General features: G+C 34.6%; 1 protein-coding gene across 4 annotated transcripts in view; it reads right to left on the bottom strand.

The window, feature by feature from the left end:
• DPP10 (dipeptidyl peptidase like 10) overlaps positions 1–26521 on the bottom strand; it is a 1559001-nt gene that overhangs the window by 69639 nt on the left and 1462841 nt on the right. For all 4 annotated transcript variants that reach the window (XM_051849637.2, XM_051849636.2, XM_051849638.2 and 1 more), the window contains exons 10-12: positions 21204–21301; positions 12467–12590; positions 3643–3681 (exon numbers count right to left, since the gene is read on the bottom strand). In XM_051849637.2, the coding sequence (XP_051705597.1) occupies positions 3643–3681; positions 12467–12590; positions 21204–21301 (261 nt within the window). The remainder of the gene's footprint in view (positions 1–3642; positions 3682–12466; positions 12591–21203; positions 21302–26521) is intronic.

Below are 26521 nucleotides of genomic sequence, written 5' to 3'. Positions count from 1 at the left end.
AGGTACTCTTATACACTGTTGGTGGAATGCCAACTAGTATAACCATTATGGAAGACAGCATGGAGGTTCCTTAAAAATCTAAACAACGATGAACCATATGACCCAGCTATCCCATTTCTGGGAATTTACCAAAAGGGAATGAAATTAGCATATGAAAGAGTTATTTGTACTCCCATGTTTATAACAGCTCAATTCACAATAGCCAAGATACAATATCAACCCAGATGTCCATTAATAGATGACTGGATAAAGAAAATGTCATATGCATACACAATGAATTATTAGCCATAAAAAAGAATGAAATCCTGTCTTTTGCAACAAAATGGGTACAACTGGAAACCATTGTTCTTAGTGAGTTAAACCAGTCACAAAAATACAAATATCATGTTTTCTTTGATTTATGATAGCCAATAAATACAGTACAAAAAAGTGTCATGAATATGAGCAAAATTTACATCTTGAGATTTCATGATCATTTACAGCACTTAACTCTACTCCAGTGGGACAGGGGACTTTTTCTTTTCTACTTGTTAAATTCTTTTTTTAGTAGAGGATTATTCCTGTGTCCATAAATTAAATTTTAAGTATGTTATGTCAAAAATTGGAAGAAAACAAAGAAAGAGAGGAAAAAGGAGATAGAATAGGAAGAGAGGGTTGGAAGCATCATTATCATTCATTAAGAACACGAAATCTCTTTTCTTTATACAAACATTTTTTAAAAAGTTTAAAATCTTATACTACTTGATAATATCCAGCAGTGAACATTCAACTCCATAAAGGTAAAACCAGTTTCACTGTCACGTTTATCTCCTTGAAATGTCACTGTCTATGATACAGTTGGTACTGAACTTGTGATATTGAGCTATTCTGTGACTACCTATATTATGTGCTATTCACACAAATGTAAATTGCTTGAAAGGTAGACCAAAAAGCTCACTTCTTTCTGCCCTTCTTATGATCCGGAAAGTGGCTTTATGATATTAAATTTATGTATTAAATTTCTGTTTATGGTATAAATTTGCTACTTCTCATCATTGTTACCATGTTCATCTCATAAATTTCATCCAGTTTGAACTTTGACAACATTTTATAAAGATTCTGAAGAAAAATTAACTAGGGTAAACTATTAACTGTAGTTTTTACTTAGTAATTGATAACTAGCAGCTTTGTTTTAAAAAGTTTCTCTTAAATATCCGTAAGTTTGGTATTTAAGATTTAGGGTAATCTCAAAAGAGCATGCATTATACTGATGTATGTTATACACTAATGAAAGCCCTGGCAATAAAAATGATAGACAACTAGGTTTAATAATGCAGGACAATTCAGAGTACAAAATACCCATATGTCATTGCTTTTATTTTCAGTATTTAATTTTGTGAAAATCCATTATTAGCTGTAAAATCAAAGCTTTTTTCTAATTATTTTACATGATGAGAAAGATAAAAATTGTTCATATTTATATTAGTGTCTCTGTACACATATATATTTATGCACATTTATATATATATATTTATTTATTTATCTAGGTCTTGTTATACATGTTCATACCAACAAGGAGTTAGTATCATTACTGCCTTTTTTCCTTTTTTATTCATTCATCAAAGGCATGCCTCCTTATATACCAGATTTTACATTAATCATTTAGATTACAATGAGGAGCAAAAAATGGATATTCTTGCTGATACTGTATCTTAGAGAAAGTCAGAAGTAATTCTTGAAATGTCACACAATGATTGCACTTGACTTTAGGACAGCTTTTACTGAGGAATCAGATTTAGTCAAGGTGGTTGGAGGGGGTGATTTTGGTGTTTGGAGGGGATGATTTCTAGAGTAGGTTATTTAACCTGAGGTTGCAACATGAACAGACTTCAAATGAGAAAGAAGTTGACACAATTCTGTTCAGAAGTAAGGACTATTGCGACTTGAATGGAGAAAGCAGCAGTAAGGATGATATGATACAGAGTTAGAAAAACATTCAAATTAACATGATTTGGATCATTTAAGATGTGAGTCTTTATATGAATGGCAGAAGCAAGACACAGAAATTGTTCTGAGTTGTGGAAGTGAGAATATAACAATAAACGTGATGACAATCAAATGCATATTTCAAAGAGGTCACTCAGGCAGAATGCAGCATACAGAATGGATGGACAGATACCTGAGAAGATAAATTTGACAGTAGAAAGGATAGTCTCTTTAACAAATGGTGTTGGGAAAATTGGATCTCTTCATGCAGAAGTATGAAATAAGACCCCTACTTCACACCCTATACAAAATTCTACTCAACATGAATCAAGGATCTAAACCTAAGGCCTGAAACCATCAAATTACTAGAAGAAATGGGAAATGCTGCAAGACATGGGCGTTGGCAAACTTCTTGGAACATTAAAAGCCTATGATTATAAAGTAAATTAAAATGTTATTGCAAAAGTTAAAGAGAAAGAAAGGAAGGGGGGAGTGAGATGAAGTGTCTCTATACTCTAAGAATTCTAGCTATGAACTACTTGTAATCTGTTTCCCTATATTAACAAAAATAATTATTTTAAAGTTTGTCAGTTAAGAAGGAACTGCAGTACCTCTAATTTGAAGCAAGATGGTTTTTGTGTACTGGAGTAAAGTAAACTGACTTGATTTTGAAAGCAAAATCAAATAACCTAATGATGAATTATATGCAGATAAAAATCAGAAAAAATTCAAGGATGATTAGGATAATGGTTTAAAAGCTGCATGGCTTGGCTCCTTGGATCCTATTATAAAAAGAAATAAGGCTGACTAAAAGAGAAATATGTTAGCCTGGATCTGAGGAACATGTAAACCATCTTGCAGATTTAGGAGGGGTTGACAAATAAGAATATGGATGCTTCTGAGCTCATCATACAAGTGCCCAGGGTTATAAATTTGGTGTTCTTACTACATGGTGGTGAATAAAACATAGATGTGAATGTCACTTAGGGAGAAAATACAAAATAAGGAGGACTCTATAGAACAAACAAAACCCCTGAACACACCCAAACAAAACAAAATATGTGACATTGTAAAAAGCAGTCATGGAATAAATAGTACAATGGATTCAGACATAGTTGTAGTCGATTAACTTCTTTTGGTTCCTCTGAATTCTTAATATGAGAACATTTGGTGGATTTTTTTTTATCTGTCATGGTCATATTTATTCCAGGTCTACTTATGTGACAAACTGACCAGTAGACAGGTAAGGAAAAAGATGCTCATCTGAAATATTCTCCACGTGGTTATTTATGTGGAGGTTTGGTCAATTTTAAGGGCAATTGAACCATGCAGGTGGTTTCTAGTTTTAATGAATTGCATTCTTTCCTACTTCATTGACACAAAAATTTACTTATATGAATGACCTTAATATAGTTCTTGGTAGTACTTCTTCAACTTATGTCCTGTTAAAACAAAAAATAACAACAAACAAAATAAAGAAAAACAGAAGTAACCTGCTCACAAATGATATCACAGAAAGCCGAAGTTATAAATATGGTAATGGAAAAAGATTATTTTGTCATTCCCAGCAAAGATTTAAAGTCTTGTAACTACAATTACTTCTGAAAATTATTAAATAAATTAGAGAATAGGATGAGTACAAAGGCCAACATGTGACAGAAACAAACAGTACTTTACCTGTTTAGAGAGCCACGTATCTGATGTCATCTCATATTTCTGAAAGAAAATAATTAACTCTATGAAGCATCTAAAGACCAAAACAAGCACAGATCAAAGCTCCCTTTTGCCTCTTATCTTCAGACATTTCCCCACTGCCTTCCGCTGGTGAAATACCATAAGTGATCTCATTGATCCCTTTGTCATTCTTGATGTAAACTGAAAGAAGGTGTCCTAGAGAATTGGGATTATATGATAATTTAGTTATAAACTGTTTCTTTGCTGGACTTCGGAATGCCAGCAGTTTGTCACCAGGAAAGGGAGATCATTTGGCAGCTCTGGTTACCTCATTCCAACTACTTTGAACCAACAGATGCTGTCTCTTTTCACCTCTAGGCACCATCAGGAAGCAGAATTATTCAGTCATTCAAAGGGACTGGGCGAACAGCCAGTAATAAAATTAAAAAGTGGACATCCTTTCAATACTCAATACCCTCTTAATCATAGCCATCGTTCCTTATCAGCAGTGCTTCACTGTAGGAAAACGCCATGTTCTCTGAAACAGTCTGGCAGCTAATCAGCACCAAAATCATAACGAAACAAGCAATATTAGACTGATTTAATCTCAAGTAAATATACAAAGATAACATAAGTTACACTAATGCTGCTTCCATGGAATGATATGAAATGTCTTATAGTTTTCTGAAAGAAATGATTCTAAAACAAGAGTATTCAAATTAAGAAAGCTAAATAACAGTACGTTATATAATTTCCTGTATGCAAAGGAACATACTTCAAAATGCTCATAGTAATAAGGTATGTATAGGGTCTTTTTCTCTACTGTACCTTTCTAAGCTCATATTAATATTATATTATAACTGACCACTGTCTCTTTTCAAGGTAATTTTTTCAAAAGATTTTTGCTCTATGCATAAATCAGGAAACATCTAACTAAATCATTTCTTGATTCTCTACTTACATCTCAGCAATATTCATAGTACCTCTAAAATACACAAAATAAATGAGAATGCAGTATTCAATAGTATCACCAAATTTTGAAAGAAACATGAAATCTCAAAATTTAAGTGCTACTAAGAATTAACAGAAAGTAAAAAAAAAAATTAACTCCATACATGGATTAGGAAAATAAAAGAATATCAACAGGGCATCAGTTCAATAATATGACATGATCTCTACATCTATTTTTCATTGAATTACTTTATTTTTGCAGATACCTATATGTGATGAACATATTCAGATTACCTTTGCATAGAAGTGAAAGGATTTTTCTTGATTGGTTAGAACATCTTAATGCTAATTTTTAAATGATTTAGTAATCAGCTGAGTAAGAAATCATCCAAAATACTTTATTAAAGAAATAGAGAAATGCTAGTTGGTTTATAATTTAGGTGGTTTAAAGAGGAAGAGTGAGATAAATTTGCTAATACAATGTTAATGTGACAGCATTATCAAACTCCAAAAGTAAATGATTAATTCATTTCTCTTATTTATACATATATACTCATCATTCTGATCAAAGAGAATTTTCTGCCTATTTATTTCTCTCTTTTGTAGGCAATATAACAATTTATTTTTAAAAATAGTAATATATAGTAAAATGCACTGATCTTAAGTGTACACTGTGGTGTTTCAACACAATTAATTTGCATTCCATTCAGACATAGGACCTTTCTATCTCCTCAAAACAGTCCCATATGCTAATTCTCAGAAGTTCCAGAAAGACAACTACTCCACTGATTTTCCTTATAGACTAGATTTGCAGATTTTAGAAATTCAGAAAACAAATAATTTATTATGTACATATTATGCATTCTTTAGTGTGAGGATTCTTCCACACCAAATGTTTTTGAGATTCACTCATATTGTTGAATGTATCAGTATTCTGTATCTTTTTCTTGTTAAATTGTTGAGTAGAATGTCAATGTGTAGTTATGCTCTTTTTTACATACATTCCTTTTAATAAGATATTGGAAAAGTCTCCAAATTTTAGCTGCTTACATAAGGCTTTTTGAAAGGTCTAATAATGTTGAATAGTTTTCATGTATTGAATATCTTCCTCATAATTGACTTTTCACATGTTTTAATGGTATTTATGGGTGGTCTTTTAATTATTGAGATGCAGGATTCCTTTTTATTTATATTTTTTGTCAGATACACATTTTGCAATATATTTTTCTCCAGTTTGTGCTTGCTTATTCATTTCTTTAATATGGCCATCAAAGGGATATTTCTAATACTGATGATGCCCTGTGTGTGTTTTTTATAATTAGTAAATTTCACCTATTCAATATAGTGTATTTATATCCCATTTTTTAGAAGATTGACAGTAATATCTTTTAGATTTAGGATTATACTTTATCTTAGATTGACTTAGAATATTAAATGAAATATGTGCCAAACATCATTTTTACATTTGAATGCCATTTTTTTCCATCACAATTTATCCCCACTGATTTATTTTATAAACCAATTTATCAGATTAATATGGATATGTTTTGGAAACTGCTCAATTCAGTTGATGTATTTTTGTGTCCTTAAGTGTCTTCTACTATGTCTAGGTTTCTATGATGTTCTAGTTGTTACTGAGACTAGACAGTGCTAATTTGTCCAACTTTGCTCTCTCATAAGTTGGTTTGACATACCTAGGTCTTCTGAATTTTTCTGTAAATGTGAAACTATCTAGTCTGTTCCTACAAAGAGTTCCATGAGATATTAATTGGAATTATATTGAAATTATAGCTCAACTTATGTAGAATTAGCATCTTAACAATATTAGGCCTTTAAATTAAAGTCTCGGCTGGCGCCGCGGCTCACTAGGCTAATCCTCCGCCTTGCGGCGCCGGCACACCTGGTTCTAGTCCCGGTCGGGGTGCCGGATTCTGTCCCGGTTGTCCCTCTTCCAGGCTAGCTCTCTGCTGTGGCCAGGGAGTGCAGTGGAGGATGGCCCAAGTGCTTGGGCCCTGCACCCCATGGGAGACCAGGAGAAGCACCTGGCTCCTGCCATCAGATCAGCACAGTGCGCCGGCCGCAGCGCGCCGGCCACAACAGCCATTGGGGGGTGAACCAATGGCAAAGGAAGACCTTTCTCTCTGTCTCTCTCTCTCACTGTCCACTCTGCCTGTCCAAAAAAAAAAAAAAAATAGAAGCACACTTTTTCAAAATCATTCAAAGAGAAATAAGAACCAGATTTTTGTTTCCTTTGCAAGAAAAACAACTTCACAACACATTGGAGGCATTGCACTCTTAACCCTTAGATACTTCAGTGAACATTTCTGAAGTCTGCTGTATAATCATAATAAAATTATCAAATCAAGATATTGAACATGCATTTATATTGGTACACTGACTTTACAAGTTGTAATCTTGTAGTCTAGGTTTTTAAAATAATTTTTACATTTTATATAGGCAACTGTCATTCACAAATAAAACAGGTTTATTCCTTCTTTTCCCAATGCTATGTTGTTTCTTTCTTGTTAAATTAACCTGATTAGGGCTTATAGTATAGTTTGCAGGACAGTGGTGAGAATGGATATACTTCCTTACAGTGATCTTTCAGTGAAAATTCAGTGCTTCATTGTTGAGTGTGGACGTTATTTCCTGGGCTCCCGTATATAGAGAATGTGTCTTTTCATTATGTTGAAAGTTACATGGACATTGAATTTTATCATTTGCTTTTCTTCATCTATAGAGATGACTTCTTTTTTTATGGATTCTTTTATTTGTTTGAAAAGCAGAGCTACAGAGAGGCAGAGGCAGAGAGAGAGAGGTCTTCCAGCCACTGTTTCACTCCCCATATGGCCGCAATGGCTGAAGCTGTGCTGATCTAAAGCCAGGAGCCAGGAGCTTCCTCTTGGTCCCCATGCAGAAGCAGAGGCCCAAAGACTTGGGCCATCTTCTACTGCTTTCCCATGCCACAGCAAATTGCTGGATGGGAAATGGAGCAGCCGTGAGTCGAACTGGCACCCATATGGGATGCCAGTACTGCAGGTGGCAACTTTACCCACTATGCCACAACACTGGCTGCATTTTTTTTTTCTCTTAATATAAAGGACTGTATCAACTGGTTTTCATTATTAAATCAATCTTCAATTCCTGGGATAAACCCCATTTGGTCATGATATCCTCTATCGCTAGTCCTAGATTTCGGTATTAATATGTTTAAGGATATTCTTGTATGTGAGGTTATGAACATTATTAGTACAAAATGTTCCCTCTTGCAATGTCACTGTCTAATTTTTGTATTGGTAGTATCCTATTCTTATCAAATGAATTGACCAGTGGCCTTCCTTCTCCACTTTCTATCCTTTAGTATCTGTTTATTCCTATATGAATGTTAGAGTTTGTTTCCTTCCAAACTTACATTGACATTAAGCAGCCAATGTAACAATATTAAGAGGTGGGGCTCAAGAGCTGATGAGGCCATGAATGAGAGGTTCTAATGAATTGGCTAATGCTCTTATTGTGGGAGTGGGTATGTTCTGCTGGAATGGGTTCCTCATTATAGGATGAGCTTTTGCCTCTCTTGCACCCTCTCTTTGCCCATCTTTCATGAGACTATGCCGTAAGAGGACTTTTGATCTTAAACTTTCCAGCCTTCAGAACTATGAGCCAATACATTTCTCATCATTACAAATAGCACAGTCTGTAGTATTCTGAAATACTACCACAAAATGAACTAGAAATTATGGCATTTATTCACAAATATTTGATAGAATTAATTACTGAATCTATCAGTGGAATTTTCATGGGAAGGGTTCTAATTATACATTACATTTCTTCAGTTTACAAAAAGCTATTCAAATGTACTTCCTTTTCAAACATCCATTTTGTTGCTTGTTCCTTTCAAAGAAGGGGTCATGTCATTTATTTGAGGCTATTTTGGCTATTAGTACCAAAATTTTTAAAAGATCTGTAAACTTCATAGAGATGTCATTTTGCACATTGGTAATGTGTTTTTTCTTTATTAGTACAAGTAAGGATTTACCAATTTTATCATCTTTTAAGAAACAATTTTTTTCTCACATTGGGCTTCTTTTGAGTTTGTTTTCACTTTTACTAATTTGTGTTCTTATTTTTTTCTTTTAATTTCTTCTAATTGCTTTGAGTGAAATTTACATTTATATTTCTAACTTTTATTGAATTGGTACCTTCATCTTATAATTATCTTTGTTAATTGAATATTAATATTTATAAGGTATTGAGAGATGTTCTGATATACGCACCAATATGGAGTGTAAATCATGCTAATGAAAATACATCCATTCCTTATATCTGCTTATAAATTGTGTTTCAAATGCTGAAAATGTTTTGAAATGTATTTTAAATTATTATTAACAATAGACACTCTTTCATGTAATAGTACTCAAATATTTATTCTTTCAATCAAATTGACAAACATTCCCTCACCCAACCCCAACTTTTGGTAACCACCTTTCTCATTTGTACTTCAAAATATTCTAGTTTTTAGATTCCACATATAAATATAATAGTATGAGTAGTAGTTATTTCAACTGAATCTCCTTGTCGTCAAAAATGTACTCTGTGGTAAGCCTCGACTTTCAATACGAGCATCCTGTATTGGGGTGCCTGTTGGAGTCTTGGCTGCTCTGCTTCTGACTCAGTTCATACTAATGCACCTGGGAAAGCAGCGAATAATGGCCCAAGTGCTTGGGGGCCCCTTGCATCCTTGTGGGAGACCTACAGAGGTCTGCTCCTGGCTTCGGCCTGGCCCAACCCTGATTATTGTGGTCATTACTGGAGTGAATTTTTCTTTCTGTCTCTCCCTCTCTCTCGGACTTGCAAATAATAAATAAATTTTTAAATATATATATATTTAAATATATATATATAATCTGAAGTTATTAGTTCTTTAAAGTTTGAGGCTTATCAATATTCCTTCAGTACTTAAGAAGCTTTTCAATTTTGAAGTTGTTGGATAAAGTATTTTCTAAATATTAGTTGGCTAAGTTGTTAATAGTGTTGTCCAAGCTTCCATATTGTCAATTTTTGACTAATGATTCTATATGTATCAGGGACTATTAGAATCTTCAAGTATAATTGTTCTGTTTCTTCTTTGGTTTTATTAGTGTTTGCTAATGACTTGCTTAAGTGTTTTAAATCTTTGTTATTAGGTACATAAGTATTTCAAGCTGTAAGATATTTCTAATCAGTTGACACAGTATCATTATGAAATGGCTCTATTGAACTCTGGAAATATATCTAACATTAATTCTTAATTTGCTGAAGTAATCAGTCATATTTTAGAAAAATGAAAACTAAAAAAGACAAGTTTACCATTGGTGATACCTGCAATTTTCTCATTTAGATCTGAGTTTTCATCTGGTGCAACCTCCTTAGCCTAAAAAACTTCATTTTCTATTACTTTTAGTGTCATTCTACTTATGATGAATTATCTCAGTTCTTATTTATCTGAAAATGTTTTAATTTTCATTTTTGAAAGATATTTTCAAAGGAGATAGGCTTCCTATTTAACATTGTTTTCTTTTTATTCATTAAAAACTCATTCCTTTGCCTTCTTACCATTTCATATGAGACCTAGGCAACAATTTTCATTATATTTTTTTAAAGATTTTATTTGTTTACTTTAAAGTCAGAGTTACCGAGAGGCAGAGGTAGAGAGAGAGAGGTCTTCAATCCGCTGGTTCATTACCCAGTTGGCTGCAATGGCCGGAGATGTGCTGATCTGAAGCCAGGAGCCAGGAGCTTCTTCCTCATCTCCTACATGGTGCATGGGCCCAAGGCATTGGGCCATCTTCTACTGCTTTCTCAGGCCATAGCAGAGAGCTGGATCAGAAGTGGAGCATCCGGGACTCGAACCGGTGCCCATATGGTTTGCCGGCACTGCTGGTGATAGCTTTACCCGCTACTCCACAGTGCTTACCCCAACAATTTCCATTATTATATCTCCTGTATATAATATGTTTTTCTTTCAGGATGCTTTCAAATGTCTTAACCTTTATTTACAGTAATTTAAGTATGAAGTATCTAGGTATTGTTTCTTTGTCTTTATCCTGTTGAGGACTTGTTAACTTCTTGGAAACATGGATAAATATGTTTTCATTTGATCTGTGAAATTTTATGTAATTATTTCTTTTATATTTTCTGCCCTGATATCGTAAACCCTATCTTCTATGTATAGAACTTCATATATGTAATAATTCTTAGTGCCGTGTTGTCTACTGATGCTTTATTCATTCGTTAGCTTCTTTTCTATCAGGGATATTTTTTGTTTATTTATTCCTTTATTCATTCATTCATTCATTCATTTATAAGGCCAAACACCAGACAGAGAGGGAAAAATGGAGAGAGATCTTCCATACACTAGTGCACTTCCCAGATAGCCACAATAACCACTTGCGGGCCAGGCTGAAGCCACGAGTCAGGAACTCCATCCGGGTTTCCTATGTGGATGACAGGGTCCCAGGTGCGTTAGCAGGAAGCTGGATCAGATGCAGAGCAGCTGAGATGCCTATTAGCCCTCTGATATGGGACATGGGCATCAAATACAGCACCTGTATCCACTACACCACTCTGCTGGCCCAGGGTTTCAATTTTGATTGTTTCAATGTCCCTTCTTGCAACAGTGTCTAACCTGTTATTAAACACTTGTCATTTTCTCATTTCAGACACTGTATTTTTCAGTTCTTGAAATTCCATTTTCTATTTTTAAAGTTTATATTTCTCAATTAAAATTTCTAATGTGTAGTTTTTAAAAAAAAACTTGTTAACTTTTCCTTTTAAAAAAAATACTATTTATTTGAAAGAGCTACACAGACAAAGAGACAGAGATCTTCAAACACTGATCCACTACCTAAATGGGTTAAATGACCAGGGCTCGGTCAGTGCAAAGCCAGGACCCAGGAGATTCATCCAGGTATCCCACATGGATGGCAGGGCCCCAAGCATTTGTGCCATCTTCCACTACTTTCCCAAATCTTTGGGCCCTGCCACTCACATGGGAGACCCAGATGAAGCTCCTCACTCAGTTCTGCCATTGTGGTAATCTGGGAAGTTGACCATCACATGGAAGATCTCTCTGTCTCTCTCTATAATTATTTCAGAGTTTCAGAGAAATATATATATATATATATGTGTGTATATATATATACACACACACACACATATATATATATGCATATTTCAGTGTTATAGTTCTTTTATAAAAGAAAGAAAAGTCTGTTAGCAAATACTTCATCTTTTCCAGACCAGAAATTTTAAAATTCATTTCAAGTACCAAGTACATAACAATTTATACTGATTGTACTACCAGGAACCTTAAAATATGGCATATACCGAATTTACTACAGTTTACAAAACCTGCTTTTAGAAATTAACATATAAGATACTTTCAAAAAGGGGTGGTTCAAGAACCAGTTTTTTAATGTATTCACTTAATTTAAGGACAGAGATCATTATTTTATAAGACAAATCTGGGGGCTAAAGATGTGCTTACAAACACTTATAGGAAAGACATTTATATTCTCAAGATAGAGACAAAACATGGACAGAAATCTCACTTCTAGGAATAAAACTAAAGTGACTTGACTACTATTTATGCTGTATAAGAATCCATGTATTCTTTTACACCTCACTTTGTTCTCTGTTTATCATTCATACTACTCATTTCAACGTTTAGAAGACTTACAGAGTAAAATACACACTCTTAATAGGATAATCCTTTTATTTCCTCGGTACCTTTGGAAATTAAATATTGAAGCATTTGACAAAGGATTTTCTGATTTCTCTTTTCAGAGATGAGAAAAAACTCAATTTCAAGCATAAAGTAATATTAAATGATACTCACTCTACTGCAAGCACCAGTAGTGGTCTCACAGACGGTGAGAATGGAGATGTTCTGAGGTCGATTTAACCATCTTACCACTGCCTTGGTATTGCTTACCCATTTAACCATAGTGACATAGTATTCTCTAGTAGGGAAACAAAAAAGAAATTCTTGTTCAGCACCAGAGAATCTGTATCGAACAATTAACATAATCTTGCCATTTTTATGCAAAATAGCCAAAACACTGTAAGAATTCTGTATCATATTCATTTATTTTTATGAATGTGATATCTTTTCACTTATATAGTCTGTATATAAATGAAAATATATATACATATATTTCTATGCATGCACATATATATATATACAAATATACATACAACTTTAAAATAAATTTGAGTTAATTATTTCCCAGAAAATTATTCTTCAAAAACTAAAAATAATCAGATGCTAAACATTTAAGAAAAATTTAAAATTAGTACCAATATATATGCAAAACTGATATACATCTTAAAACTATATTTATTTTATTTCTCCAACAACACAATCAGTAGTCAATTCAAAGGAAAGCCTGCTCTTCACTGAAAGTTATACCTTAGGCACTAATGTCATGATACTTTAATTCACACATGAGGACTTTTGCTACAGATGTATGACTGATTTAACTTGATCTTTGTCAGTTGTGGAACAATGATCATTTTTAATCTTTTATTCATATACATGTTTTATAATATTGTTAGTCATTTATTTGAAGCAGGTCAAAACAAGGTGTCAAACTGTAGCAGATGTGGGGCTATTAGATTTTATTATCACAAGATAGTGGGGCCTATGATGTCCTCAGGGTTACTGGGGGTTGAGAAAAAGTGTACGTATTTTCTTTTATGACAAAAAGATCCTATATTTTGGAGATTTACATAAATATCACAAAACTCTGAACCTCTATGCAACAAAATATAATCATAATGGTTCATTTTATGGCAAAAACAAACATACTTTTCTACAAACTTGCCCAGATTCAGAATAAATGAGTTTAGAAACAGTTTGAAATGTGGCATCCACGAGTATTATATTGAAACTAATCAACTCAGGTTTTATGTGACAGAAAATTTCACTATGGAAGAATAACCTTGTGATACAAATCACCTGTCCTTCAACACGTCTGTGTTAGAGGTCCAGTTACTTGACTCTCACTTTTCTAACAATAATACATAGCTCCTACTTCCTTTAGAAACCTGTTATTCCGTCAAAGTGAAGATGTCAGGAGAAGGGCAAGTTCAGCTTGTCAGATAATGAAACCTGCCATATTTTCTTCACAAGCTCCTCAAGACATGTGGCAGCTTTCACAATCAGCTAAGCCCCGCTTGAAAAGTGCCTAGAAATCCAATGAGATCATCACCTAAGTGCCCTTAAGTAGAGCTAACAAGGAAACTTAAAATCAAATATGCAGCCAGTTAAGGCATACTTTTTGGTCAAATCAAATGGCCTTGTGATCTTGCACAGAACAATGTCCTGTTCATTTCCACTGCATTTTATTTAAACTGATTTATTTTGCATATATTAGCATATTAGACACTGTGAATATTAAAAGCAGAAAATAGTATTAACTCTTTCATAGATTTATTCAGAGAATTTAGTTTGTAATAATGAGGTAGTAGGTACTATAAGTAATTAATAAAAGAAATGCCAAAAACTGAAAATACATATGAACATTTCTGAATAATTGACAGAAATATCTTTCAAAATGGAAGAAAAAATAATTTGATTGTAAACAACTAAAGACTGCAAAAGGAGAAAGGACATATTTTGGAAAAAGGATGATAAAACTGGTATATAGTTGATTTTCAAATATAGTCAGAAAATTATCTCAGTAGGACAGAGTTAATACATATATTTTATGCAAACTGAGTTGACAAACATGAATAATTTTAAAAAATGTACCAGATTAAAACAGAATTCAGATATTCAATCTTGAATGTCCTCCCTTTCAAAGTATCTCCCCAGTGAAAGCTTTCAACAGCATTCTGCTATGCCTTAACAGATACTGACACATTATTATCTGTATTAACTACAAAGTCAGTTCTTGACATGAGAATGGTTGTGCTATTTGGAAAACAATTAAAAGACAACTAGTGCAAATATGAGGAATAACTAATTTTTAAGGGGACATGAACTTAGCTATAAAATTGTTATCTTATAAGGATCTCATTAAGGGTAGATATTTGACATAGCTGTTAAAAATGTTACTTTGGATGCCCTCATACCCTTTTGAAATGCCTTTTTGAAATACAAATTCTGGCTCCAATTGTGATTCCAGGTACCTGCTAATGCAAAACCTGGGAGGTTTTAGCTTGAGTGTTTGGATTCCTGCCACCCATATGGAGACCTGGATTGGGTTGCAAACTTCTGATTTCAAACTGGCCAGGTCCCAACTATTGCAGGTATTTGGAGATGTTTTTATGTATTTATTTATTTATTTTTATTTTTTTTTTGACAGGCAGAGTTAGAAAGAGACAGAGAGAAAGATCTTCCTTCCGTTGGTTCACTAGAACCCCGGGGTGCGGGTGCCACAGGTGGAGGATTAGCCCAGTGAGCTGCGGCGCCAGCCAACATTTTTAAAATAATTATTTTTAGCTATAAACTATATTTCTCTTTTTCTCTTTAATTAAATAATGTGACTATTTGTACCATATGTTAAAAATGCGATAAAAAGGCACCATGTTCACAAGCAAAACCTTAATCTGATGTGAAATACCTTCGTATACTTATTACTCATATCTGAAGATTACCTTGCAATGGTAATCACAATCTGAAGAGAAAGTAATCTCCCCAAAATTAAATGTATGAAGTTTTACACGGGGCAATTCTAAACTATTACAATTTCTGTGTTAATATGTTAGAAATATTCAAAATAAAAGTTAAAGTACAGTCTGACATGTATATAAGACAAAATAAATTCACTAAAAAATCACTTCCTGTGCCCTTTCTTTCCTTGTCCCATGATCCCAGGTGCAGTTTTCCTTATGATTTGCATGAATATGTGTCAACATTCTCTTTGGACATGAGTATACAGGTTTTCTCTGAATGAGGAAGTAGGTTCAGTGGTGCCCTTACCTGGCATTGTAACACTGCTTGGACTGCCTGCTGAGATGTGGCTGTCCTCCCAGCAGAATTCCATCTCATGAACACATTAGATCTGGTGACCAGTGGCCAGCAGAAGCCTTTGTGATAATTGGCTTTCCTGCTTGTTCCTAGTCTCCATGGCTCTGGATGACCCAGGAAGTCCTCGAGGATCTGGTCCTCTTGAGCCATAGAGACAGAAACAAGTGGGTTAGAGGGATTGCACTCAAGTCCACAGAGGCTTTTTATCAGCTGGGTGGTCTGGCACAGAGATCTAATTGTCCACAGGGATAGGTGAATGGAGGCCCCAGCCTCACCTGCAGACAAGTATGTTAGCTGTCATATCTGTGTTTTTATTGGCTTCCTGTCCAATGATGGCTCTGTAATCATAACAATTTTTGTGCATGTATAGTTATTCTGAGTTCATTTTCTTTGAGAATATTCAGTGATATTTGCCCATGAATGTAAGGTGATAGCAGTCATGAACAACTCAAAATAGTATCTGACAACGACCTCTGTTAATAATTATGCATAATTTGCAACAGGGTTCATTATGACACTTTCCATGTACACAGACAGATATCCCCATGTGTAATCTAGATATACATCAATGGAATAGAAAGCGTGTTAGCATCAAGCCCAGACACAGGGGAAACTGTGACAGTGACATGTCAATATCGCAGGCTGCTAACATTGGGTCACAAAAGGTGCGTGAGCAGAGAAAAAATTCTAATAAATAATGTTAAAGATGCAATGTAAGGATAAATCAAAGAGATTATTTTAAATGTAAAGACTGTAAAGGTCTATAAACAAACAAAAATATATCACTTTTCCAAAACAATGTGACATCTAGTCTATGGAAATATATGTGATTAATTATCATAAAAAATTTTTAACAAGAATTTATGTATTCTTTATTTTTTAAAGACCTATTTACTTAAAAGACAGAGTGACACAAAAGCAAGGAGGGAGAAAGAAAAAGAGAGATTTTTCATCTACTGATTCACTCCTTATATGTTGAAATAGCCAGGGCTGAACCAGGTGAAATCCAGGAGCCAGGAGGCTGGTGCCGTGGTGCACTAGGTTAATCCTCCGCCTGAGGCACCGGCATCCCATATGGATGCCGGTTCTAGTCCCAGTTGCACCTCTTCCAGTTCAGCTCTCTGCTGTGGCCTGGGAAAGCAGTAGAAGATGGCCCAAGTGCTTGGGCACCTGCACCCACATGGAGAGACCAGGAAGAAGCACCTGGCCCCTGGCTTCGGATCGGCACAGTGCTGGCTGTAGTGGCCATTTGGGGAGTGAACCAACGGACGGAAGACCTTTCTCTCTTGTTTCTCTCTCTCTCACTGTCTGTAACTCTACCTGTCAAATAAATAAATAAATCAAGGAGCAAGGAATTTCATCTGGGCCTCCCACATGGGTGGAAAGGGTGCAAGAACTATTTCATCATTAACTACCACCCCAGATGTATTAGGATGAAGCTGGATTGGAAGCAGCACAGCTGAGACTTGAGCTGGTACTCTATTATGAAGATGCAGGTATCACAAGCAGAGGCTTAACCCACTGTGCCAAATGCCAGTCCCTAACCACACATTTGTAAATTCACACCTAATATTTTTAATAAAGCTGCTGAGTGCTAGCAATACCTCAAACTCACAGTCCAACAATTTGCAAAATGTCTCTTACTTTCAAGTTGAGATGACTTTATCACTCCTGCTGGAGTGATTAAAGACAGGGGTTATCTTAGTCCCTACCAGGCAACATTATTTTTTTTTTTTCAGGATCAACACAGACCATGATTCAAATACACAAGAACTGCATGGTAATGATATGAGTCAGGACTGAACTACCATTAGGGAAAATTGATATTCATAGTCTACATTTGTTTGACAAAGTGTCCTTAGCTGAATGAGCATATATAAATTAGATGAAGGGATCATAGAAGATAAGATTTATGCTTTTATCCAAGTTATCTCACCCTTTTAATTTCTTTTAAAAAATATAAATAAATTGAACTTTAGGTTTTTCAGTCTTTCATTAGAATCTATGTCCCTGGTTAAAGGACATATCATCAGATGATACTACCTTGGGGGCTCCTCACTACAATAATTACAAATACTAGTGGTTACATATAAATAAGCCAATCATCCAAATAAACTATCAAACATAATAAAATAAATGGTCAATGATCTTCAAACCCTCAAACCCAAATACATCTAATCTCTGGATTAGAGTTTAGAGAATAAAACCAATAATGTAGTCCAATTCATAAAAGAACATTTTCCAACACTTATTAATATTACTTTTTATTTAGGCAAGAAATCTTCAAAAAGTTCATAGGAAATATGCATTATAAAAAATCTATGAATGGGTTTTAAAAAATGTTACACCAAAGTAAACTTATCCTTTAATTCTATTTTCCATGAACTTTTTGAAGTCTTTATATTCAATTGTCATTCCTGTTTCTGTGGTGATTTTATTAGAGTGAGGAAACTTCCAAGATTGTTATATTTGAGAGTCAGCTGTCTTGGAAAAAAGGGAAAAGGAGCTAATACATGAGTCCCTTATTAATTGTCATACAGATAAACTGAAAGTATATAAAAATGTAGATGCTTAAATAACATACTAAAAAAATAAATAGGCAAGTTGCTAAAAGTAAATTAATCATTTGGGTATTTTGTATCTCAAATGATAGAGGTAGCAATGCCAGTATACAAGGCAACCTAAAAACGATGAGTTGGTTTTTGCCATAATCAAATATAAGGTGGCAGATTCATACAGTGCACAGCTTTACCTCACTAATTCTAGACAAATGTTGTCTTTGAAGCCACTGTGACCAAGCACCAGCTTACGTTAAGCTTCAAGCCTCAGGTGTTGCTCATACGTAGGAATGCTTTAATAAATATCAGGACTATTTTGCAGTCAAGAGTGAAGTAACAATCACAGGGTTAATCGCTCCACCTACAGACCTTCTCAAGGACTGACAAGCACGGTCTTGGCAAGTTTGATGCCTGACCAATTCTGGCCTTTATCAGAGCTACCCTGAAGGTGTGGTGCTCCTCCCACACTGCATGTGAAAGCAGCCCCTCTTCATTGCAGCTTCACTAATAATCCTCTCTGAATGGGACAGTAGTGCTTGAGATGGGTAACCTGCCATTGTGGGCATCTGTTAGTGCATTTAACTATCTCTTTCATTTACCCTCAAACCTCATCCTTATTGATTCCACAACAAGGACAAGGACTGAGGCTTTCATAACACTATGAACACAACTCAAATACCAAAATAAGACATTTGATTTAATACAATGTGGGTAAATTGCACTGCTAATAAGTCTACTTACATAAATATATTTTGTATAAATAGTAACAAAATCAAAGGGAACACTAGTTCCTATCAGAAAGAAATATGGATATTGTAAAATTTATCCTTATTATATTTAAAAAAGGATGAAAATTAGAAGCTATTTCCAAACTATGATATTCATCCCTGAGAGAGATAAAATGACTTGTTCATGATGACACAATGAAATACTAGTAGACGTGTGATTGAGATTCTTCTAGTGTAGTGCCATTGCTGTTATTCAGGGTTAAGCAATTAAGAGGGAAAGCTAGAGTTAAGGGGTCCTGAACATGTCAATTATTTAAGTAGATGCTCCATTTGTGGCAAAATCATCATAGCTGGTGTAATTGGAACTCAGGGATAGAAGTTCCTGTTTGATTTGATCAGCATGGTCATTCAGATGGACTGTCCAGGTTTTCCATCACAGCTTGGATGGAATGTTCTGTAACATATGAGAGAGTCCTTACTCTGAGTTCTGCTTTGGCAGCAGCTAGTCCTGAGTTTCTATCTCAACTATTTATTCTCTCTGGGCTTCATTTTTCCCATAAGCATGTACATTTTTATATACCTTCAGTTTATCTGTACAGTGACAATTAATAAGGGAATCATGTATTAGATCCTTTTCCTTTTTTCTTTTTTCCAAGACAGCTGACAGTTAAAAAAAGAAAGAAAAGATTGTTAGTAGGTGAAGGAGTTCTAGTGTATGCACTTGAGACATTTTGTGAAGTGTATGCATTTTATACCTTTTTAAGAAGAGAAAGTTCCCACACACATCAGGCTGTACTTTCTGCGAAAGTTCCCCCACTGAGATGAAAAGTCGTTACGTTACATATGTCAACATTTGAGTGGAAGTTCTGCAGAACCAGTCACCTTGCACTGATTATAGACATTATCAAAACAGACTTTGAACTTAGCCCCCATCATCCAACAGAGTGTAAAACCATTTTCCTAAATGATCTACCTCGCCTGTGTGGATGAATGGAATAAGAGTGGGAATGATAAAGAGGGGAGGGAACAAAGGGGCTCCTCTAGTAACGTGGAACATTTTCTTAGCTTGGCTGGGAAACCAGCCCGAGCTAGAAAGCAAGCATGATAATAAAAGAGACAAAGACTTTCTTTGATTAGTCAGGAGAAAAACAGGCTCTGCTGCCAAGGCCAAGGCCATGCAGAAAGCCAGGTGGCTGCAGTTGTCTGTGACCAGTCTCATAACGGTGATGACAAATAGCTCCCCTCCCTCCAAACCTCCCTGCCAAAAAGCTCCAAGATAGAAATTCTGCTCTGTCCTGTAAAAGTCACAACCAAATAGGAGAGATGGCAGAATGAGCTCACCACACATGAAACATTTTTCTTAAAGGACCTTGTACAAACTTTCCAGCAGTTTATAAAACCCCTAGATTGCTTCCTTTCAATGGCTTTTTCCCTCTTAAGAAGCCCCTTGTGGCTCCCAGGAGCTTTCACTCTGTTCTTTCAAACCCTCTGCTCTTTTCAATAAACCTTTTGCTAACAATTACCTTCTTGGTTTATTCATCTGCCTCATACTTTTTTGCAGGTAGAATAGGTTCTCAAGGTTTACTAGCAGTTGTAACATCTTGGTGCCTTGTTGGCTAGCGAACAAATCCCTCCACTACCAACTGCACCACTGAGAACTAGGTACCTTTCCAAATGGCTGGAGAATTTTGAAGAATCACTGTTGAAGTTTGAGACTACTCTGGATTTCAAAGTGCATGTGGTTATTTTGTTAGTTGTTTTTTACAGAAGTTTCTGCTTTGACACAGGAAATATGTTTCTTTGCTCCCTGCGCAAGTATCTTAATTAGAAAGACTTCTTATTTATTGTAATTTGAAACAGAATATCATCACATTTATCCATCTAGATAATACTACTACAGAATCCTTGGCAAGTTATGGGAAGAAAATTAGAATAACCACACAACTTTCAGGGAATTTATACTCTTTCAAAGAGCAATATTTAAACAAATAGAACAATTATTTTTTAGAAGAAAATTGAATGAAAAATTATCCTTTGTCTCCATGTTTCTGTGGAATCTCCAACCAAAGGCAGAATTCTTAGCATCAGTATCTTTTAGTGATTTTGTGGTGCTGCTAATCACTTTGAACATAAATTCCTCTTGGGAACAGCCAGACCCCCTACAACGATTTCATTCCTCACTAATGCAGGAAACCGCAGCTTTATTTCCAAGTAGATTTGTTGAGATGATCACATCTCTCTCCAAATTGCAGCAAAAGATAATTGGATAGAAAATATCTATTTCCACATAAAAGTGAAATTGGAGTTGCATACCTTGATTTAAAACTGTCAGGTGGCATGAGTTCCAAAGTGTGAGTTGGTCCATATAAGTTTACAACATATAATTTTATTGTTGGGTTCACTTGACCTGCCTTGGAAAAAATGAAAGTTGGAATGCAAGCATAGTAAACATTAGAATATATTGAAAAAAAAAAAAACAAAGAAAATACATTTTTGATTCATTTACTTTTTTGTATTACAGAGAAAAAAAGAATAATTTCTCTAAAGTAAAAACGATTTTAAATTCTACAACTTGATGGCTTTCAATTGTTTTTGCAGATTGCTGTTTCTCAAGCATTTTTGTCAGACAATTACAGGTGACAGGAAATCATGATGAGTTCATTCATTAGGCAGTGTTACTGTGTTCTTTCTCCAGAATGACACCTGAATGGTTGTACAAAGTAGCTAATAGATAAGTAGCTACTCATATTGTAGGATGTGAATTGCAATGTGGAGATTTGGCTAATCTAAGAAAAAAAAAAGAAGAAAAACAGACAAGAAACAAGGGAGGAAGAAAGGAAGGAAGGAAAGGAAGGGAGTGAAGGAGGGAAATAGGGAAAGGAAAGAAGCAAGAAAGCAAGCAAGAAAGCTTATTCAAACCAGGTACCCCGTGTTTAAAATCCCAGAAATCCTAATTTATTCGACTGCATTAATCTCCTTGGTTTCTCTTTTAAACTTTATTGATTACTAAATGGAATCATTTGTACAATTGCCTACTGGGAGGTGGGCAAACTACCCTCACTGAGTACCTGGCATGCAGTGCAGAACGGCAATGGTAAAGACACATAATTTGAGTTCAGTGAATCAACATGCATTAAATCAATAACAACCAGCATGTATAGCGGTTGAAATACTTCTGGCATATAGTATATACTAACAGTATTGCATGAATTATGTCATTAAAATTCTCTGCTACAGTCCTTAGATATAATTATAATCATTTTCTAGATGACATGGAGAAGCTAAGCAAACTGTGCCAGGTGAAATAGCTGATAAACCAGAGAACTACTGAGATACTGTGTAAATTTAGGATTCTCTGAACTGCAATGCTGCGGTTGTGTTTTCCCAACATACTCAGGCAATGAGACCTCCAAATTATACAGGAATGGGAACTTTCACCAATATCTCTCAATTAGTGTGAATGAATGAATGTCCCCATGATTAAATGATGCCCAGGATCTATTGATCATGGTTTAATGTGTTTCTAAGCAACTCAGCATTATCTTTATGTTATGACCAATGCTTTGAGAGAGGACTCTCTGAGGTGAATTAAACATTAAAGAGGTCTGACAAAAATCTAAATAAAATGATGAGGTTGATTTACAGATGATGAAGATTTTTGTGCAAAGAATTGGCACTGACAAAACCCAGAGTTAAATCAAGCCCAGATGCAAAATAATCCATTCCACTAACGTCTGAAAGAGCTCTTCAAGGGCTGCTGCCTTGGATTATCATAAGAGACTATCGCTTCTGTGTGAGCCACACACAGTTCAGAAGATTTGTGCGAAAAAACAAGGAGTTAGGATTGGGTTTCATTACAAAAATGTGGTAACTATTAAGAGAGAACACGGGCATGGTTCACACAGGGAAGGGATTCCTGGGAGATAAGCTATGACCCTGCTTCACACCAAAGGATTTAGTCTCAGATTTTGTAAAGCTTTTAATTTTGTTCCTAAACCCACCAGGGACTGGGCGCATTTGCCATGGGTAATTCAGACTTCTTTCATTCTTAGGAGCTCCGTTTCACATTATTTTTTGTTTTAATTGAGTTGTTCTGGTTGTCCCTAAAAGCACCAGCTCTATCCATTTGATTTTTAGTTTGGACATTTGGATCAACTGTGCTAAAATTTAGAGTTGCACACAGTATTTACCAGTGCAACTCAGTAAGTGTCAATCAGTATGGCCTGGAACCTTAGAAACACAAATACTGGGCTCCTCCCCAGACCTATTTTCAGAAGCAGAAGCAGAATCTCTGAAGTGGGCCTACAAAAAACAGTGACCTAACAAAATTCTCATATGAGTAGGCAAATTTTGAAAAAAAATCAATCTATCTGTCTACACGGTGCATTCACTGTCAAAGGTGAGCCAACATCAGAATCATTCAGAGGACCTGGAGAGCTTGCTAAGCCACTGATTTTTGAACTCACTTTCACCCTGATGCTGATACACCCATGCTAGTGAAAGGGCAATTATAGAATCTGAGAGTTGTAAAAATCCAAGTCCATTATTTACTTAACATGGACATTGGGCAGATGCTAAAATTAGTGAAATGTTATTTATTTGATTATCAAAAATGAGACAAACACCCCTCTGTGATTGTGTCATAAGGAAGTTTTGAGTAGGAGGTTTCCTGTCTGTAGATAAAAATCTTCATAGTTTTGTTATATGAAATATAAAAAAGACTTACAGTAAAGCATCTAAAGTAGTGCGTGCTGGTGAATTTAAAATGGTAGTTATTATTGAGATACACAATCTTCCATTCTAGTTAATGAAAGGTTGTGCTTTTTTTCTTAATCATCCAGTGATTAAAGCAAAGGGGAAATTAAATTTGCTCTTTCTGTGAACTCTTACCAATGATGCACAGATTTGTGGCATACTTTGTCAAAGTTATTATCACATTTTTAAGGCAGCTTTCTTTGACAATCACACTGTAAGCTCATACCTGCATACATTCATCTATATCCCAACTAACTTCTATATGAACACAAATTAAAAGTTGTATACACATGTTGCCAGTGTTTAAACAAAAAGTGAACAGTTTAGCATCAGCTCTCCTCTGAGTTCAGCTCTGTAGCATTCTATTAATTCAGCTGATGTTTATCTTTCCGTAGAAGTTCTGAAATTGAGCATGAATCTTAAGTTCATTTGTTCTTTAATATTTGAATTATTTCAGCAGTTCACAAGCTAGAGGAGTTCATGTGTTTGCTTTTTACAGTCACATTCGCCACAAAGATTGTAGATCCACTGAATTCCTACTTCCATGGTTCTGAAACAAAAGCTTCAATAATAATTAACCTTATTTTACTGGCAACTAAATTGTCATTAAACGAGATAATGTTTTAATTAAGAAGATTAACCTGAGGTTACTGGGATAGCAGTGTGAGGCTCTATTGTGCTGAATTGCTAAACATAGAGTATTTTATGCATTCTGAATCATGCTGAATTAAGTAAAATACAAATATACTTGTTTAGTGTAAGTACTTCATTAGTATGTCTTACCACATTGGGTATTTGCCATAATCACTTTAATCTAGTTTAATCTAAAACACAATTTAAGATGAACTCTGTGCTACTTCAATTTTAAAACACCACTTTTTTAATGATTGTGTAAGAGCAGTAGAAACAATATATTGTGAAAAAAATAAACAGAAAACACATTTTAGATCCAAGTAGACAATGATAAGTCTAAAAATGACAGTATCACACTCAATATAATATTGAAATGTATTATGAGAACAAGGGCCAAAACATAGACAAACTTTTGAGTCCTGTCATCTTAAGTACATGGACAAGTGTTCCTCCTAACTTCCATCTAAGGACTCAGATTTCTTTCTCTTGGCTTTAACTGCTACAGTATCTGACTCATTTCTAACACTCTTCAGGGAAGCCATTATTACACAGTCAGACCTTCATCATGTTATATTTTTATGTTGCAGGTGTAAGTCTCAAAATACTACTAATATACAGCTCAGTCTTTAGGAATAAAAGGAGCACAGAAATTTTTATAAATTGATAAATCATCAAATATTTGATAGCTTGACAAAGAGATGTTTTGATTCCAGTTGCATCTGCCTGTATGCTGAAATGCAAGTTGATTTCTGGTAGTTTTATAGAGAGGGATACAGACAATCAATTTGAGTCATTTCCTTGTTCTTGACATAATTGTGACTTTTATAAAAGCAGTTAACCTTTTAGGTTCTCAGTTTTCCCATTTGTAAAATGAAGTAATTGTGACAAAAATCAAATGAGAAAGAAAGTTCATGAAAATTGTCCCTGAAAACAGTGTATATTTCTGGGACACATGATTTATGAAATTAGTAAACATCATTACTAAGTAATACATATATTTACTATTCACAATTATAAATAACTAATTAAATAACAAAATATTAAATAATACCAAAGTATTTGGATTTCCATCCACTCTCTTTTGAATTACTGAAATATATGTCTCCTGATATGTCTCTGTTGTTTGTGTTAATTTTGTCAAAATTTTGAGACCTAGAAGTGCTTATATTTAAAAACCATGAATCCATCTCTGAAAAAGTAATTTGAAAATGTGGCTAAACATTTGGCTTTTTTGTGTAAATCCAAAATCCCACTCAGCTTGGGAAACGAACTAAACAAAGATGTCCATTCCATAGGACTCATTTTATTTTTTTTACACTTGTGAGATGTGCCTCTCACAGTTATCACTAGTTGTCTATTTTTTAATTGTCAGATGAAAGTAATTATGTAAATAAAATAATTTGAGATAAAAATATTTGAGATTTCTTCAGTTTTTAACTTGAGACAGAAAGATGTGCTATCCAAGCACAAACGGTGATCCACAAAAAGGACTGTGAAATCTATAACTGAGAAAAATAAAATCAATTGGTAGGAATGATAAAAATATTTTGACAAGAATGATTACTTTTTTGTTAGGTCAAATTGCCATTTTCTACTGAAGAGCACTGAGTATATGTGTCTTCTAATCTACAATTTTTTAAAAGACTCTAAATGTAGCTTTTCAAAATTATATTGCATAGAGGAAGATACAACTGGAATCAAAACATCTTTTTGGTAAGTTACAAAAATTTCACAAAATCAGATTCTTCATCATCTTGTATTTAATACCAAGCCTACAGAAGAAGATTGTAGAGCATGGAGAAAGGCCTCCCAGTTGCTCACTAAGGAAACTACTCATCTTACCTCAGATTTTCCATATGTAAGTCTTTCATTTCTTGCCCCTTAGATAATTTGAGTGCAAGAGAAGTGCACATACCTAACCTCCACTTTAGCCTTTTTTGCAGGCTCAGAGTATGGAGTTTGATGGTAATCTGCCCATGTAATACAATGCACAAATTCAAAGTTAGAAAACCTACCATATCTGGAGAAACAAACTACTACTCACAAAAGAAATTACTTAAAAGTAGCCTCCAGTTAAAATTAGCATTATGTAACTAATTAAGAGTGAAGTGAGTAAAGCAGAATTTTAGGGCTTTCACTAAGACATCTTTACATGAATAAAATATAAGGACCTCACTCTGAGCCTTTTTTCTTTATTACATAGCATGGGGAAAAAATAAATTTCTAGAAACATAACTTGAGTC

Source organism: Oryctolagus cuniculus, chromosome 3 (assembly GCF_964237555.1).
Source record: "Oryctolagus cuniculus chromosome 3, mOryCun1.1, whole genome shotgun sequence".
Taxonomy (NCBI): domain Eukaryota; kingdom Metazoa; phylum Chordata; class Mammalia; order Lagomorpha; family Leporidae; genus Oryctolagus; species Oryctolagus cuniculus.
This window is presented reverse-complemented; position numbering and strand designations above follow the sequence as displayed.